Consider the following 17399-nt stretch of genomic DNA (forward strand, 5'->3'; position numbering starts at 1 on the left):
CCATTAAACATTGGTTGTGGGTATTTTATGATTATTAAGCTTTGAACTTTAAAGTCTAATTTCAAGAATTAATTTTCAGATTATTGTTATTGTTTTTGAAGTCTTTCATTACATAGAGTTGATGATTTTTTTGGTTTAAAGCTTACTAAACTACTATATAATGTAGGTAGTTTTTACATATTACTATAATTTCAAGATTTCATACAAAAAATAAATCTTCAGATTTTTATAAAGTTTTAAACTTGCTGTAATTTCATGTATAAAGGTGTATTTAAAGGTTTTTATGAAGGAAACTTACAGAACTATATATAAGCTTTTGATTTTAATTAAATGGAAGGTTTTAAAGTGTTATTTAATTGGATTTTGAAGGTTTTAAAGTTAGTATTGCTGTAAATTTGATTGTTTGGGTATTGATTGGAATCTTGTTGTTTGGTTTAGGAGAGGACTTCATAGATGGTGATTTCTAGCTGGTAAAGTTGCACATCAATTCGTTTACTCAAGGTACGTACAAGGATACGATAAACCATGACTTTAGGAGCATGTTTAAGGATTGGAAAAACTTAGAATCATGTTAGGGAACTTGTGGTTGATTGAAATTGTTTGGTAACAAATCTCATTGGTAAATATTCTTGATTTGTGTATGACATGTAGTCGTGTGGAGGTTTTATATACGTTGATTTATCATGTAAGTAATTTATATGCATTAACTTGCGAGATGAACTAAGAGAAAAAGTTACATGAATTTGTGGATTGAATTATTTTTATTACTTGTTCATGATAATCGAAATGGAATGAGTAAAGGGAGAATTGAAGTCAAATATAAGACGAGGTTGAGGATTTGAGGTGCCTTATGCACTTAAGGTGTTTATACACCGAGGTAGTATAAATGATTCAACACTAAATGTTGTTTGTCACTATAATTCAAGAATGGAATTGGAAATTTGAATTGCTTGAATGATTAATGATTGATTGGTTGTATTGTTTCTGTATTTGAGTCATCATCAAATTTTAACCGGTAAATCACGTAAATTGCAAGATGGATGAGCAATAAAACATTGGATTTGTGCACATCTAGAGTATTGACAAACAGGGGTTGGGATTCATGGGGTATTATTAACCGTGCACTTTTCTAGAGGTCGCCTGATCTACGAGTCTCACTAGTACATAATTGACTTTGTGTAACATATAATTGGTAACACTTCTTGAAATGCAAAATATTAAATTAATAAGTAACACTTTGGTAACACTTTATTAGAATGTAACACTCAATGTAACACTTTTAACATAAGTAACACTTCATAGTAACACTTTTAAAAAAAGTAACATTTTATGGTAACAATAAGAGGTGTTACATTATTGAATACTTGAATTAGGTAACATTTTTTGTAACACTTTAATACTAGGTAACACTTTACGGTAACACTTTGATATTATGTAGCACTTGGTTGTAATAACACTTTGATATTAGATAAAATTTGGTTGTAAATTTAATTTGATATAATTTTTTTTTTTTTAAAAAAAACCCTCATAGTCTCACAACTCTCTTCCTCCCTCGTATTTCTCGGTTTCTCCATCAAGCTTGATGGAACTTCTCCGTCTCGGTGCTCCACCGCTACCCCCTTCTCGCTCCCAGTGCGATAGTGTAGCCCCCACCCACCGCAGCCTACCCCCATCGCAACCCGTGCTCCTAACCCAAAGACGTATGAAACACTCTGTGCACCTAGTTGAAGAGACAGCGATGATTGCCACCTCCAAAGACACGATTGGCACCTCCTGGCTTCCATCTTCGGTGGCTTCCACCTTAAAGTTTGGGTTAGGGTTAGTTTCGTTCCCTCTCCCTTCCATTATCAACAAGAATTTGAGTTAGCTAAAGTTAGGGTTTCAATTCCCTATTAACATGTTTAATTTCACTATTACCATACTGATTTTTGCATGCATCTGAATTGGTCGTAGTATTTTGATGAGTTTGGGATTTTTGTTTTTTCATCTCTTCAATTATTGCTGATTTGATTTACCTTGTAATTTGATCTTTATTGACTAATCTAACCAATTTTAATATAATTATTTTCTTTTCTGAATGGATCTCTCGTAAGCTTGTCGAGAATTTAAGTAATTGTGGGCAAAAGAGATGTACAAATTCAAGGAAATGCCAGTTATAATCGGAGGAATTCTGTATTTGTGTGTGATATTCAAGCTACTGCTACTATTCCTGCTATGGCCAAAACCACCACTCTTGGCAAGGTTTTTTATTGTAATTTTAATTATATTAAGCTCCAGTTATGGAATTGGGTTTTTATTTTTCATTAGTCCGATACTTAATTTGATTAATTGTTACTTTTGTAAGAAATTTGTGATGATTGCATCAGTTGCTACATTTTCCAGGTTTTAATTTTATGGGGTTAAGATGATTAATTGGCTAATTTTCTGTAATTTCCCCTTTTTTTGGATTTTGCTTGATTTTTTTGGAATTTTATGAGTCCGATGAGTTTAGCTTTCACTTCAGTCTGAAAACTCAGTTATACTCTATTTATCTCTTTCTCATACTTGCATGATCAGTTAATTATGTACAAACGGGTTATCCTACTCACTCTACATTATGCTACTCACTCTGCATTATGCTCATCCTCCTCTTGAAATTTTAGTTGGAAAATTGTTGTAAGTTGGGTATAATTATTGTTTTTGTTGTTAGGATGCAGTTGTATACATGCGAGCACCAGAGGATACGCTAAGCAAGTACGAATTGGCCCTGCGATCACCTTACTTTTGTAGCTACTCTTAAAAAGTAATGTTATACTTGACTGATGATAATTTAGGTAGATTGTTGTTCTAACCTGACAGTTAGGATAATAAATTTATAGGGCATCTACAAGAAATCAAAGAAGAGATGGGTTAACTATGCCAGGTTTGTCAATAATTAGCCTCCAAAATTTTCTTGTAATTGGTGCTTGGATCAATTAATTTTACTGATTATGATAACCACATATAATAAAAACATTATAAGAGTATCAGGCATACAAGCTGAAGCATGGGGGACGTCGATTTGAGAATTACTTTTTAGGGCACCGTGTCACTCATATAATTTGCAGTAAGCTAACTCATTGTATTTTTTTCACTTTTCCTTTGTATTATTTGTAGAATACCTTAAATTATATTGAATGTGGTTTATTTCATTGTATGTTTTGCTATAGATATTTCATTGGTGGACTACGTATTGTGAAGCCCATTTGGATGTTGGATTGTGTGCCAGGTGGGAAATTGTTGAGTTATGAGTCATTATTTGCTCATCCTAACTAACTATCACAGTATAGAGTGCTTTTTTTTGTTGTTGATATTTTTCTAATTAAAAACTGAAATAATTTGCTTATTTATTTGTTACTCCCTTCTGCTCTCAAATAGTATCAATAGAGTAGCTACAACAATGAGTAAATTGGGTACTTTAAGGCTTAATTTACAATCTGAGGTTTATCGAAATTTAATTTGTAGTTTAATTCATGTGAGTATTTATTAAGTTTCACTCTTTTTTTAACTGAGTTTGATAAAGTTCCGATCTTAGTACGATATTCACCATTCAAATTAAGGTAAACACGAATTACCCACATAAAAATCTAAGTTAATTGCAAGTTCTGTTTAGATGGTTTAATTGTGATTTTAGGCTGTGGGATCAGTAGTCAGTCAATACCGGCTTTCGTTGTTAGTTTGAATGATGGGTTTTAGGATATTGTTTTGTCGTTTTCAGTTGATTAGTTGTTGAGGATACTATTAGTCTTGTTAGTGGAATTGTTAATGTTGTTGGCTGTTGTTTCGGGTGTTTTTAGTCCCTCGGAAGAGTTACAATACGGAGTATGCGCGCCTGACTTCTGTACCTGCAAAACCACGGAACTCCGGTTAGTTAGTATGATTTACGGATGGGTAATAGTGCGGAAGGTAAATAGGTTTTTCTCACTGATTCTGAGAGATTCCGCAATTAATATTGCTCGGGTTTCGTGTATGAATTTATGAATCCCCAATAAATGAGGAGGATTCCTCTATTTATAGTGGGGGAGACATGTTCCCTGATTAGGGTTTTGATGCCACGTGGCAGCATCCGATTGGATCCCGCTGGGCCTTTGGTGGGCTGCCACGTGTCATGATTCTACTGGGCCACGTGGCATAGGGTATTTTTACCCTAAAAATTTGCCCCTCACATGTGTGACGTGGCGTAGCCACGTGTCACCTGTGACAGGTGTCAAGTAAAGAGGAGGCGACGATTGAGTTGCTTCCCGCCTCTCTCTCCTGGATTCGAAATTCGAAAGGTTAAGGCAGAAGGTGGCGATTCGCCTTCTGGTCTTTGCTTATAAATTGAGGCGCACACCCTCGCTCCTCTTCACTTTACAAATTTTTTCAGAATTTCCTTGAGAGCTCTGACACCGGCTGCTAGTTTGTGTAACCAGTTGCTTCATTGAAGCGCATACGGATACCGGTTGAGGACTTCTTCACTTAATTCTCCCAGGTACCGTCTGACTTGATTTTCTTTCTTAACTTGAGTAGAATCACAGACGGTCATACACCGTCTGGGACTCCATAAGCCCTTTTTATGCTTTGCATTTGGTAGACCCACAGACGGTGTGGACCGTGTGGGGGAATCTTCAAACCATGATCCTCAAAGATAGACCCTCAGACGATGGTGGACCGTCTAGGGTATCCTTAAACAATGGACTACTCTGAATGCATACCATATCCCCACAGACAGTGGATACCGCCTGTGCACCTTTATACTGGTTTTCATGTAGTTGCACTCAAAAGACCTACAGACAATTACATGCCGTCTGGGGCATCTTTAGACCTTGCTTTTCAAATGGTAGACCCACAGACAATTTGGATCGTCTGGGGTACCTTCAAACCTTGGCCTTTAATAATGCATTCCATAGGACCACAGGCGGTGATATACTGCTTGTGATATCTGTAATCAATGGTTTTCAAGGAATTGCATTCAAAAGACCCACAAACGGGTACATGTCGTCTGGGTATCTTCAGTCAGTAGCATTTTGCATCCAGTAGACCCTCAACCGAAAGGATTCTGTCTGGACCACCTTCAAACAACTGCCTATCAAAAAACTCATTTCATAGACCCTCAGACGGCAAGATTCTTCAAACAAGATTCTTCAAAATCAGACCCACAAACGGTTCTGGACCGTCTGGGGTGTCTTCAAATAATATCTCTTCAGAACTGGACCCACAGACGGTTATGGACCATCTGGGGTATATGCAAGCTATGCTTCAAGACTTAGATACTTCGCACCCTTAGCCGGGCTTATACCGCCTGGGGGGTGCTTGAACAATGATCTTCATAGCTTGCTCATGACCTGCCCTTCAAACATTCAATGGAGCCTCAGATGGAGATGTCCCGTCTGGGGTACTTCTGAGTGAGCTTCATTGATCCCGCATGGGGTGTATTTGAATAAAACTTTGTGATACCGTTTGTGGTATCTTTGAGTAAGCCTCCTTGATACCGCTTGGGGTATCTTTGAGCAAGCTATTATGATACCGCTTGGGGTATCTTTGGGTAGAACTGCATGATACCGTTTGTGGTATCTTTGAACACACTTTATTGATACCGCCTGGGGTATCTTTGGGTGAATTTCTTCCAAAATGCCTGACTGTTTGTATTTGTGCTTCAGGTTTACAACACAAACGGTCGTCTCCGCCTGTGGCATCTTCAAGCCACATCTTGGAATTTCAGCACTAGTCTTCTTCAACCGTCTTCATAAATACAAGGTATCATCCTTGCCCTTTTTGTAACCTCTTGAGTTTATTGGTTGTATAGGTTAGAGAATAATGGACTCTCCCAATACACACACGGCACGGCCTAGGGCAGTTGTCAGCCGTTCACTGGATACGACTGAATCTAGGACTGGGGATGCCGTATAGGGGTGCATGGAACACCCTTACATTTCTGTGAATCCGACCGTCTCTGTTCATGTGCAAGACAAATGGCTCGGACAAGGAAAACGACTTTTGACCCCGATTACAAATCAGATGATTCAAGCGATACACCGGTTGAAGACGCTCCCTTTGATCAACCAGGCGTTCCAAGTACACCTGGTGATGAGATTTTAGAAGAGTCCGGGAGCTCAAGCAGTGAGGAAACCGATCAAGAAGCCGGATCATCAGAGTCCACCATGACGCCGGATGCCCCACAAGAAAATAAAGAGGCATACAGCTGGGCGGCAGTAAACAACCCATTGGAGGCGCATATGAGAGACCGGGATGTTATGACATTAAACGCAACACTCGAAGCTTTTCTGAAAAAGCGTCCGGTAGAGGACGACTGGGAGTTGGGTGTCCCGCCTGCGAGCTCATCAGTTGTCTGGGAGGATGACTTGGAGCATTCCGACAATTACTTCGGCTGCTATGAGGCGGCATTCAAAGTCGGCCTCCGGTTCCCCCTTCACAAATGCATAAAAGCCATTTTAAGAGGCTACGACTTGGGGGTCTGGCAGCTTACACCCAACTCTTGGGTGAACATTATTGGCTATAATGCCGCCTGCGAGATGCAGGACATGACGCCTAGCTTGGAGGTGTTCGTGCATATGTATTACTTAAGCCGTGCCCCAGGCGGCTGGAATGCCTGGTACACTCTTACCACGCATCCGAAGTACATGATGACCTTGGAGAAACCCTTCAAGTGGACGAGCTGGAAGAGCAAGTTCTATTACGTCTCTTCCCCTTCAACGGCTGCTAATCACCGGGTGCGCCGTTACAATAAGAACCCGGCCCTTCTAGGAAAGAAGTGCGCCCTACCAAGGGTTCCGGCTGAGGCTTGGGATGCCATAATGGAGTCGGGGCTGTTTAAGAAAACTACCGAGCCTTTAGATGACAGGACACAAATCATTGTCCCTCTATTCTGGGTCCCTCATCCAGACTGGTTCAAGAACGAGTCATTCTTCTCCGCCTGCGGTCTCAGCACTTTTTGGGACAAAGGTCTACTGCTTAACCGACAATTTATGCCGTTTGTATGATATGCAAATGATGCTAACATTTTCTTGTTATTTTTGCAAAGAAAGGATTAGAAATGACTCCTCCTAAAATGACGTCGGCTAAGTCAGCCGCTGAAATCAGGATAGAACAGTTGGAGTAGAAACGGGCCCAACTTGCTGCCCGGGCCAGTGGGGTAAGCACCGGCTGCCATAAAACCGTTTGTATATTTTGTCAATAACCTTGATTCTGACTTATTGATTGTTTTTTTTTTCAGACAGGAAGCCAGAACGTTCCCCGCTTAATTCGCCAGATGGTGAGACCGGGTGGGGAGCTTCCTCAACCGCCTCCACAAATGCGCAGGGTCTCAGAAGGCCCTACTCCGCCATCAGCCGGCAGAACTCTGGCTCCTGTGAGGCCCACTACTGCTGGCAAAAGTCTGCAAAGTCTTTGCCTGAGCTCTGAGCCGGCTGAGACCGGATCTAGGGAGCCTGCTCCTTCTAGCCGGGTGCCGGCTATTGCTTCCGGCTCCAATGCGGATGGGGGTGGTGGCACCCCTCAGCCGGATGACCAAGGTATGGACTCCGCTTTTGACTCCCCCTGGCCGCTTGGGCCAATTCGAGTCAAATCTCATACTTCTCAGTCAGGAGACTCGGTCGGGAACCGGTTGAATGTAGGAGTCGTTTATTCCCAACACTTAACTGATATGTCTCATGATGCAGATACTGCTTCTCGCTGGCCGGACATGCAAAACTATGCCAGGAGAATGATAAGGACCTTGACTAGGTCTGAGAGAGAGGTTGTGCCGGGTGTCAGCTAAGTCAATCTTGACCGGATTACCTCACTGTTGGCTGAGGTAAGTTACCGAATGTAGTATCTTTGAGTAATCTGCTTGTCTACCGGATGAGGTACTTTTGTGCAAGATTTGGTAGCTGATGTTTTTAAGTTCAATTTTGCTAACTCAATTACCGGTTGCTCTTGCAGGCGATGCTGAGGGTGGATGGGTTAAAAACCCCCTTGCGGAAAAAGCAAGAGGAGATAAGGGATGCCCAGAAACAGGCAGCCGAATTAATTGATATATGTCAATACAACTCCCTAATTCTTGAAATCCACACTAAAGCCCGGGAGATGAAATAGGAGGAACTCATCCAGCAGCTGACGGCTGCTGCTGACACTGCCAACAAGACGGCTGCTGACCGTCAACTCCAGATCAACCAGCTCAAAAGCGACATCCAAGCTCTGAAGGATGCGGAGAAGGAGAAGACAAGGTTGAAGGAGGAGGTCTCCCGGCTGCAGGGGGAGCTGGACAAAGCCAAAAATGATTTGGTGAAGTCCAAGAAAGAGGCTCTGGACCAGCTGGCGGCTGAGCAGACCCGGCTGGTCAACGAGAACGAGCGTGACTGCGAAGCACGCATGAAGATGGCGTGGTCCATGATCCATCCGGAGACCGACTACGCCTTTTTCGACTTGAGGTACAAATACGCAACTGAAGTATTTGATGCTCAAGTTCTCGGGCTTCAGCAACCGGCGCCGTTTGATGAGTGGGCCGGCGTTGGGGAGGAGCAGACACACGGAGAAGTGCCGGGTGAGGGAACTCAGACCCAGTAGACCCAAAATGCCCCTAACGCCGGTCAGGACTAGCAGCCGGAGCAGCAGCAACAGCAAACTCAGCAGCAGCATTAGGATTTATTTTTCTTTCTTTTTTCTGGCCGGTCTGCATGCCGTGAATTTCTGTATTTCCCATACAGGGGTCCGGTCAACATTTGAAATATTTTTAATATATTTGTACCGACTGTGTCGATTTGCTTTGCATATTTTTCAATTCTCTCTATTTTTTGCTCTTTGCTTTGCATCAAATCATGCGATGTGCCGGGTGTGTGAACCTTGCTTGCCCCTGGATGGTTGTTTGCTTATAGTTACCAACTCTAAGCAGGCAGCCGTCCATAAACATCTGGACAAACGATTAGGCGGTCCTTGAACGTTGTACAACAGGGTTGGTTAGTTGAATTCGTTGGTTGCGCTGGCTTAGTTCAGAGTCTATGCAAACGGAACCGTACCGGACGTATACGTTTTGAATGGTATCCGGATATATACAAATATGTGGATTACCGCCTGTATTGCTTTTGAGCAATAACCAAGCACAAGTGTAGTTGACATTGTTGTCAATGGCCGGCTGTATTACCTAGGGGCAATAGTCGGTTGCAATATAAGACAAAGTATGCCGGTTGCAATATAAGACAGTATATCGGCTGTATGGCCTTGGGGCAATAGCCAATGTCAATTTTAAGATGATTTAGTGAAATTCGGGATAGAAGCGGGGTCCGGCTGTAGTGCTTTTGGGCAAAGTCGGCTGCTTAGCAAGATTTAAGTTACCGTCTGTATTGCATTAGGGCAATAGCCGGTTTTATCTTGTTTGCGATAGGTCATTCAAACGTACATGGGTTATCTTCAACCTAGACGGTTGAAGCCGTTTGAGAATATCACGCATAGAACAATGTGCCACCCAGAAGGGAGATGTTCTCTTCAACGATTTCACCCGGATGGGTGTCGCCGGATGCCTGTTTTGTATTTAAAGCAGACAGTTTAAGATATATTGGCTTTGTGCCTTTATTCAGCTAAGTTAGGTACTTAGGATTCCCAGTTGTGCATTGCACAGGGGACTTTAGAGGTGCCCGGTTGTGGATGGCACACGGGACTTTATTCAAAAGTTTGAAATAAAGTATCCTTTGTTCATTTACTCTATTTACAAAAAATAATTACAATTTCCTTAAAAGTATTACTTTTTCAAGTTGTCTACATTCCAGGTTCTGGCTAAATGCCTGCCGTCTGGTGTTTCCAGGCGGTAGGTGCCGTCTCTAATTTCTTCAAAAATCCGGTAAAGGCCCTCCCAATTTGGGGTTAGCTTTCCTTGTTCATTTGCCCTACCGATTGACTCCATTTTTCGTAGCACAAAGGGCCCCAGTTTGAGGGGCCGCTTGTGTACTCTTCTGTTGTAAGCCCTCGTCATTCTCAGACGGTATATCTCATGACGCAAGGCAGCATTGCCCCTGCATTCCGGGAGAGAGTCCAATGCAAGACGCATGGCCTCCCAATTAGCTTCTTCGTCATAAAGCATGACTCGAAGTGTTGGCTCATAAAGCTCAATTGGCAAGACGGCTTCAGTGTCGTAGGTCATGAGAAACGATGTTTCCCTGGTTGCCCCCTTTTTGGTTGTTCGGATGGCCCAATGGACGTGAGGTAACTCATCCGCCCAAAGACCACCGGCTCTTTCAATCTTCTTTTTAATGCCGTCTGAGATGAGCTTGTTGAAGGCTTCAACTTGGCCGTTTGCTTGGGGCCGCCCAATAGATGCAAAACAATGTGAGATCCCCTGATCTCCCAACCAACTTTTGAGGGTAGGTGTTTCAAATTGAGGACTGTTGTTAAACACCATAGACATAGGAACCCCAAACCGGGTAATGATGTTCCTCCAGATGAAGGAGATGACATCCTTTGTCTTGATGCCTTTGACCGCCTCTGCCTCAACCCATTTGGTGAAGTAGTCTACAGCCACCAGAATGTATCTTCTGCCGCCTGTGGCAGGCGTATAGGGACCCAGGATGTCCATGCCCCATTTTGCAAATGGAACCGGGCTGTAGATAGCCGTAAGATCAGTTGTCGGACGGTGTATGAGCCGTCCAAATCTCTGGCACTTATCGCATTTCTTCACCAATTCCATGGCGTCTGCCTCAAGGGTAGGCCAAAAGTAACCTTGTCGCCTGGCCCTCTTTGCTAGAGACTTGCCGCCTATATGTGAACCACACAAAAGCCCGCATGCAGATCCTCTAGCACCTCTTTTCCCCTTTCTGGGGTAACATACTTTAGCAACGCCTGAAGGTAACCCTTTCGAAAGAGTTCTCCCTTGTACATTTCAAAGCTTAAAGCACGTTTCTTAAGTGTTGCCGCTTCAGATGAGGCATCCGGCAAAGTGTCGTCTACCAAATAATCCCGGATGGGTTCCATCCAAGAAGAGCTTCGGTCGAAAAATTCCAATGGGGTCATGCTCAATACTTCTTTTTTCCATGACCTCCCAGAAAAACTGACCTAGGCGTATCACAAGTGGCGGATGAGGCCAATTTGGACAGAGCATCCACCTGATTATTTTCTGACCGAGGCACCTGACTCAGATGGAATTCATCAAGTGCCCCCGCCTCATCTTTGACCGCCTGAAGGTATTTGATCATTGCTGGATGGGTGGCCTCATAGTCACCATTGAATTGGCTAACAATCAATTGAGAATCAGAACAGGCGTCAACTTTTCTTGCCCCTGCCGCCTTACACATACGTATTCCGGCTAGCAAGGCTTCATACTCAGCTTCATTGTTTGAAGCTTGAAACTTGAACCGTAGTGCATATTCATAAGTATCTCCTTCCGGAGATTTGCAAATTACGCCTGCACCACAACCGTTTGAGGTAGAGCTTCCGTCTACGAATAACTTCCATACCTGATCGGTATTCTCCGGCTGTGCCGGCCTAGTCATTACAACAATGAAGTCGGAAAACGCCTGACCTTTCACTGCCCGCCTTGGTTCAAAAGTTATCTCCAAGCTTTGCATTTTAACAGCCCACTTAATCATTCTGCCGGATGACTCTATGGTAGTCATTGGACGCTTGAGTGGCTGATCAATATAGACGGTCACCGGGTGAGCCAAGAAGTAGGGCTTCAACCGCTTGATAGCTTTGTAAAGAGCCAGCCCAAAATTTTCGATCATTGGGTACCGGAGCTCAGCATTTCTGAGTATATGGCTGATGAAATACACCGGGAGCTGCTTGCCGTCTCTCTTAGCAAGGAGGACGGCACTAAGGGAGTGATCTGAGACGGCTAGGTACATGTAGAGAACCTCCTTAGGCAAGGGGCTCACTAGCCTTGGCAAAGAATGCAAGTGTTTTTTTAACCTCTGAAATGCCGCCTCAGCTTCTTCTCCCCATTCAAATCTAGATCTCTTCCTGATTGCTTGGAAGAAGTAAAGGCACTTGTCACCTGACCGGCTGAGGAATCTTCCTAGTGCCGCCAGGAAACCGGTTAGCTTCTGGGCCTCCTTGACAGTGCGAGGTGACTGCATGTCAATCACCGCCTGTACCTTATCCGGATTGGCCTTTATGCCTCTTTGATCAATCAGAAATCCGAGAAACTTCCCAGACTCAACGCCAAAGACACACTTCTTGGGATTAAGCATGACCTTATGCCGCCTGAGGGTGGTGAAGGTTTCTCGGAGGTCGGCTATGTGACCAGCCTGTTGCTTGGATTTGACTATCATGTCATCAATGTACGCCTCTACATTCCTTCCGATTTGATTGATGAAAACCGTGTTTATCATTCGTTGGAAGGTAGCAGGCGCATTTTTCAAGCCAAACGGCATCACCGTGTAATAGTATAACCCCTGATTAGTGGCGAAAGCCGTCTTTTCCTGATCCTTCTTCCATAGGGGAATTTGGTGGAAGCCTGTGTAGGCATCCATAATACTCATCAAGGCATGGCCGGTTGTAGAGTCGACCAGGCTATCGATCTTTGGAAGGGGATAACTATCCTTCGGACATGCCTTGTTCAGATCTGTGTAATCTACACACATCCGCCAGGTACCATTCGGCTTCTTGACAAGGACAACATTTGCTACCCAATCCGGGTAGTAGCATTGCTGAATGAACCCGGCATCTAGAAGCTTTTTGACCTCGGCGGATGCTGCCTGAGATCTTTCCTCTCCATGATCCCTCTTCTTTTGCCTAACCGGCTTTATTTTGGGATCAACAGCTAACTTGTGGACAGCTAGATCCGGGCTGACGCCTCGCATCTCTTCCACTTCAAAGGCAAAGATGTCATTAAATTCTCTCAGAAGTTGGAGCAAGTCTGCCCCCAACTTTTCATGAGCAACTGTCCCAACTTTGATTGTTCTGTCAGGGCAGCTGTCGTCCTGGACGACGTCAATGCTCTCACCAGCCGGCTGGGGTCGGGAGTCATCTGGCCTTTCCACGGCTAGTGATTGCTATTTTGTTTTTCTGGCGGGGGCCAACTGGTCCGCCTTTCGCTTTGTGCCGGCTGTCTTGGGGGCAGGCACTTCTTCGAGGTCAGCAGGTTCCTCGTTGTGACCGGTTGCGGTAACAGTCGGCCTGACGTCTGAGAGTTAACACTCCCTAGCCGTCTTCTGATCCCCGCTTAGGGCACCAACTGACCCATCATCCCTCTGAAACTTGATCATCATAAGAGATGGGATGATGACAGCCTTGGATTCGTTGAGGGTGGGACGACCCAGAATAAGGTTGTAGACGGTCAATTCTTCGACCACCAAGAACTTGACGACCATGTGTCGTCCTTCCCCTTTGCCTCCTAGCCGGATGGGTAGGTCAATCATTCCCACCGGATGCACTACCCCTCCCCCAAAGCCAACTAGGGGGTAGGGAGCCTTGTGCATGTTGCTAGGCTTATACTTGAGTTTTATCAAGCACTGGTAACTGATCAGGTCAGACGAGCTCCCGGTATCGATTAAGATCCGGCCAACTCGCTGATTGGCAACTTTGCATTCGATGACCAGGGGGTCATCGTGAGGCCGCCTGACCATGCCCCTATCCTTCTCCGAGATGAAGACCTCAGGGAAGGTGTTTTTCGACGCCTGGCCCTCATCTTTTGGGTTGGATAGTTTCCGGATGTTATCCTTGGCACCCCGGATAGTAGGACCCCTGCTTGCGAAGCCGCCTGCTATGGTAAAGATATGTTCTTCATCCGTTTCAGAGCTAGCAGTCGGCTTCTTGGACGGCTGTCCCCCACTTGATTTGGGGTTGCCCTTGGACTTCACCAGATAGGACTCTAGGACCCCTTCATCAGCCAGACGGTCCAATAGCCTCCTGAGGCTATAGCAACCATTGGTGTCATGGCCGACGTCCTCATGGAACCGGCAATACTTGCTTTTGTCTCTGTTCTTGACAGAGCTTTTCATTGCAGCCGGTTTTTCGATTGTCACCCAGTCCTTTATCTCCATGAGGATGGAGGAGCAGTCTTTTTTGAACTCATACTTTGGGACGTACGGTTCCAACTTCCTTTGTTTCTTCTGGGACTGCTGACCTGGGCGGTCAGCTGCCCAAACTTCTTTTCTTTTATTTTCTTCTTTTTTGGCCGGCTGGTTAGGCTGGCTGTCTCTCCTGTCGGACCGCTAGGGCTGCGACGGATGCCTGATAGAGCAAAGCTCAGTTGCCTGTATATAGGCCTCCGCCTCCATCAGCGCCTCTTGGAGGGTGGCTACCCTCTTGCGGACTAGGTCAAATTTAAAAGCTGACCCATCCTTCAGACCCTTGAAGAATTCTGTATATGCCACTTCGTCAAACAGCCCCTGAATCTGAATCCTCATCAGATTGAACCGCCTGACATAGGACTGAAGTCCCTCCTTGTCACCCTGCTGGATAGCCCCTAGGTCGAGACTTGTCTTTTTAGCAGAGATATTCATGGAAAAATTAGACGCAAACAGGTATGCAAGCGTCTTAAAATTATTGATGCATCAAGCCGGCAAGTTGCCGAACCATCGCTGGGCTATGCCCTTCAACATAGCCGGGAAGCATCTACACCAGGCGGTGTCATCCAACCCCTGTAGGTACATGAGGTTGGTGTATGCTATTAGGTGGTCTTCCGGGTTGGTGGTACCGTCGTAGGCACCAACCAACACATTCTTAACTTTGGTCAGTTGTACCGCCTCGGTTATCTCCTAGGAGAAAACAGAAGGTTGTTCCCCAAGGTTTTGCAGTCGGAGCTGCCAGTCCATGAGCTGGACCTGGTAGGCCGCCTAACCCCCGAAGGGTGCCGACTGCATGAATGGAGATCCATACTGGGCGTGTGGCTGTTGGGGCACATACGGGGCCTGCTGCTGGATCACATGAGGGCCAGTACGTGCAGATATACTGAGTGACTGACTCCCCTACTGCGTCTCCGAATGCTTCATTGAAGTATTCCGAAAACTGTCTGAGTAGGTCGACGTTAAGGCCGACTGGGACATGCTATGACTTCTCTTCTCCCGAATGAATAACCGGGCGTTAGAGAACGTCTTCTTTGACCCATCCGGCTGTGTATGCCGGGTGGCCTTCCGTTGCCCCGTTTCGAGGAAACAAAGTTTCGAAAGGTCGATTAGGGGCTCATCCGTCCCCTTGTGTTTGCGATGCGGAGTAGGCACCCTCTCTTTGATTTGCTTCTTCTCGGAGGGAGAAGGCTTCTTTGCCGACTAACCCTTGCTAGAGCCAGCTGACTTCTTGATTATATCCTTGATTTCCCCTTTGAAACTAGTCATGAGGTTCATGAGCTCGTCTCTAGTGACGGGGGCAGCTCCCTCCGCCGCCTGGGGTTGTCTCACAGGCATGCCGCCTGGGTTAGCTTTGTCTTGGCCCTGTTCCCTTGTTTCCTTGAAACGGGTGCGCCTAGAACGGAATGACTCGTCTAGGGCCATGTAGGTTTCGACGTCGTAGTTGTCCCCACTGCCACTCTCATGGTCCGTATGGACCTCAGGGTCAGCCGGAGGCTGGCTTCCCTCTGCATTCGGTACAGGATCGGATGCCATCTCAGTAGTGCTCTCCCCACAAATGGCGCCAAATGTTTTGGGTGTTTTTAGTCCCTCGGGAGAGTTACAATACGGAGTATGCGCGCCTGACTTCTGTACCTGCAAAACCACGAAACTCCGGTTAGGTGGAGTTCCGCCTCCGACAATCAAGTTAGTATGATTTACGGATGGGTAATAGTGCGGAAGGTATTTGGTTTTTCTCACTGATTCTGAGAGATTCCGCAATTAATATTGCTCGGGTTTCGTGTATGAATTTATGAATCCCCAATAAATGAGGAGGATTCCTCTATTTTTAGTGGGGGAGACATGTTCCCTGATTAGGGTTTTAATGCCATGTGGCAGCATCCGATTGGATCCCGCTGGGCCTTTGGTGGGCTACCACGTGTCATGATTCTACTGGGCCACGTGGCATAGGGTATTTTTACCCTAAACAGCTGTTGTTAATTCACAATTGTTGTTACTACTTAATACTTAAATTGTTGCCCTTGCTGTGTGAAGATGTTGTCATGTAGCTTTTGTTATGTTTGTCCCAAAAAATTCAACCTGCAGTCATATTTTTGATGCTATTTTGTAGAATCCTTAGGTAAGGCTTTTTGCTACTTATGCTTTTGGTAAGTGTAATTGTAAGATTATTTATTATCTAAAACAAGGATTTTAAGATAAAAACATGAATATATGAAAGAGGTAAATGACTTTTGCATTAGGTTTGCATCATCGGCGTGGGATTGAGTGAAATCTATCAGAATCTGTATGGATTATTTTTTACTCTTAATCTTTTACCTTTTGATTTATTATTTTTCACAGTGATATCGGTATTAACTTTAAGATATGGGTAATCATTGTTGGAGTAATGGTACTAATAAGGTCAATCACATGCTTTGCTTTAGAAGGAAGAATGTAGAGGACAGATCAAAACCGTCATAATGAAAGAACAATGGCATCAAACTATTCAGCGAAAGTAGATGCAACAACAATGATGAGGACGGAGGACAAGATGGAAAAGAAAGTGAAGAGGCGCAACAAGAAGTCATGATCAAGGGAAGAGTGGGAGTTTGGTGTTTTGTGCCGGTGGAACTAAGTTATTTTCCTTGGAACAAAATGATAAGAGGTTCAGCTGAATTGTTAGAAAGAGGGACTATTGGTACTACATATAAAGCAGTACTTGATAATCTTTTAGTTTGGATTATTAGATTGTTTAGCCAAACAAAAAAAAATTGTGGTAATGGAATTTTATTAAAGAAAATATGAAATTATATCAATTTAATTATTGTCTATCGTATATGTTAATTTCTTATTTGTGGTTGTTGTACAAGTTAATATTATTCTAATATATTTAAAAAAATAATAAAGTGCATGTTTTAAATAATAATAATAATAATAATAATAATAATAATAATAATTAACAAGGTGTTACATTAGTTTGCAAAAAGTGATACATGATGTCGAATATAGTGATACTATATGTCTAAAGATGATTGAAAAATGTTACCTGATAATCAACAAGGTGTTACATTAGTTTCGCAAAAGTGATACAAGATGTCTGATAGAGTGTTACTATATGATTAAAAAATGTTACTAGAGATAAGTAAGTGTTACATAAGAAATAAAAAGTAATACTTTAAAATGATACTAATATTATAAAAAAGTGTTACATAAGAGGGTTTACAGTAACATTTTTAAAAAGTGTTACCTTACGTTGCCCAAAGTGTTACATAAGACCTTAGGTAACATGGGCGGATGTATCACCCACTAAAGTGTTACCTATTGTCTATAATAAAACTTTTACCACTTTATGTAATACTTTTTAGGTGTTACTTAAGGTCAATTATGTACTAGTGTCTCTTGTTTTCAAATACTTTTTAAAACTATAAGGAG

General features: G+C 43.7%; 1 protein-coding gene across 11 annotated transcripts; it reads left to right on the plus strand.

The window, feature by feature from the left end:
- Positions 1 to 1452: 1452 nt before the first annotated feature.
- LOC110698366 lies at positions 1453 to 16751 on the plus strand. 11 transcript variants are annotated; one of them, XR_002506723.1, is made up of 5 exons: positions 1497 to 1818; positions 2690 to 2902; positions 3010 to 3085; positions 3189 to 3247; positions 16412 to 16751. XR_002506723.1 is itself a non-coding variant. In XM_021875779.1 (4 exons), the coding sequence occupies exons 1-4, from the start codon at positions 1583 to 1585 to the stop codon at positions 3042 to 3044; spliced, it is 360 nt and encodes a 119-aa protein (XP_021731471.1). In that variant the 5' UTR covers positions 1498 to 1582; the 3' UTR covers positions 3045 to 4053. The 11 variants fall into 11 exon arrangements, 1 of the variants encoding a protein (XP_021731471.1); XR_002506720.1 differs by having other exon boundaries at positions 1498 to 1818; positions 2690 to 3085; XM_021875779.1 differs by lacking the exon at positions 16412 to 16751 and having other exon boundaries at positions 1498 to 1818; positions 2697 to 2733; positions 2859 to 2902; positions 3002 to 4053.
- The last annotated feature ends 648 nt before the right edge of the window (positions 16752 to 17399 follow it).

Source organism: Chenopodium quinoa, unplaced genomic scaffold (genome assembly GCF_001683475.1).
Source record: "Chenopodium quinoa cultivar QQ74 unplaced genomic scaffold, ASM168347v1, whole genome shotgun sequence".
NCBI classification, from domain to species: domain Eukaryota; kingdom Viridiplantae; phylum Streptophyta; class Magnoliopsida; order Caryophyllales; family Amaranthaceae; genus Chenopodium; species Chenopodium quinoa.

Coding starts and splice junctions, on each gene's coding strand:
- LOC110698366 (XM_021875779.1), top strand. CDS start 1,583: ATGGAACTTCTCCGTCTCGGTGCTCCACCGCTACCCCCTTCTCGCTCC. Junction 1,819..2,696: donor ACCTTAAAGTTTGGGTTAGG/GTTAGTTTCGTT, acceptor GTTAGGATGCAG/TTGTATACATGCGAGCACCA. Junction 2,734..2,858: donor CCAGAGGATACGCTAAGCAA/GTACGAATTGGC, acceptor ATAAATTTATAG/GGCATCTACAAGAAATCAAA.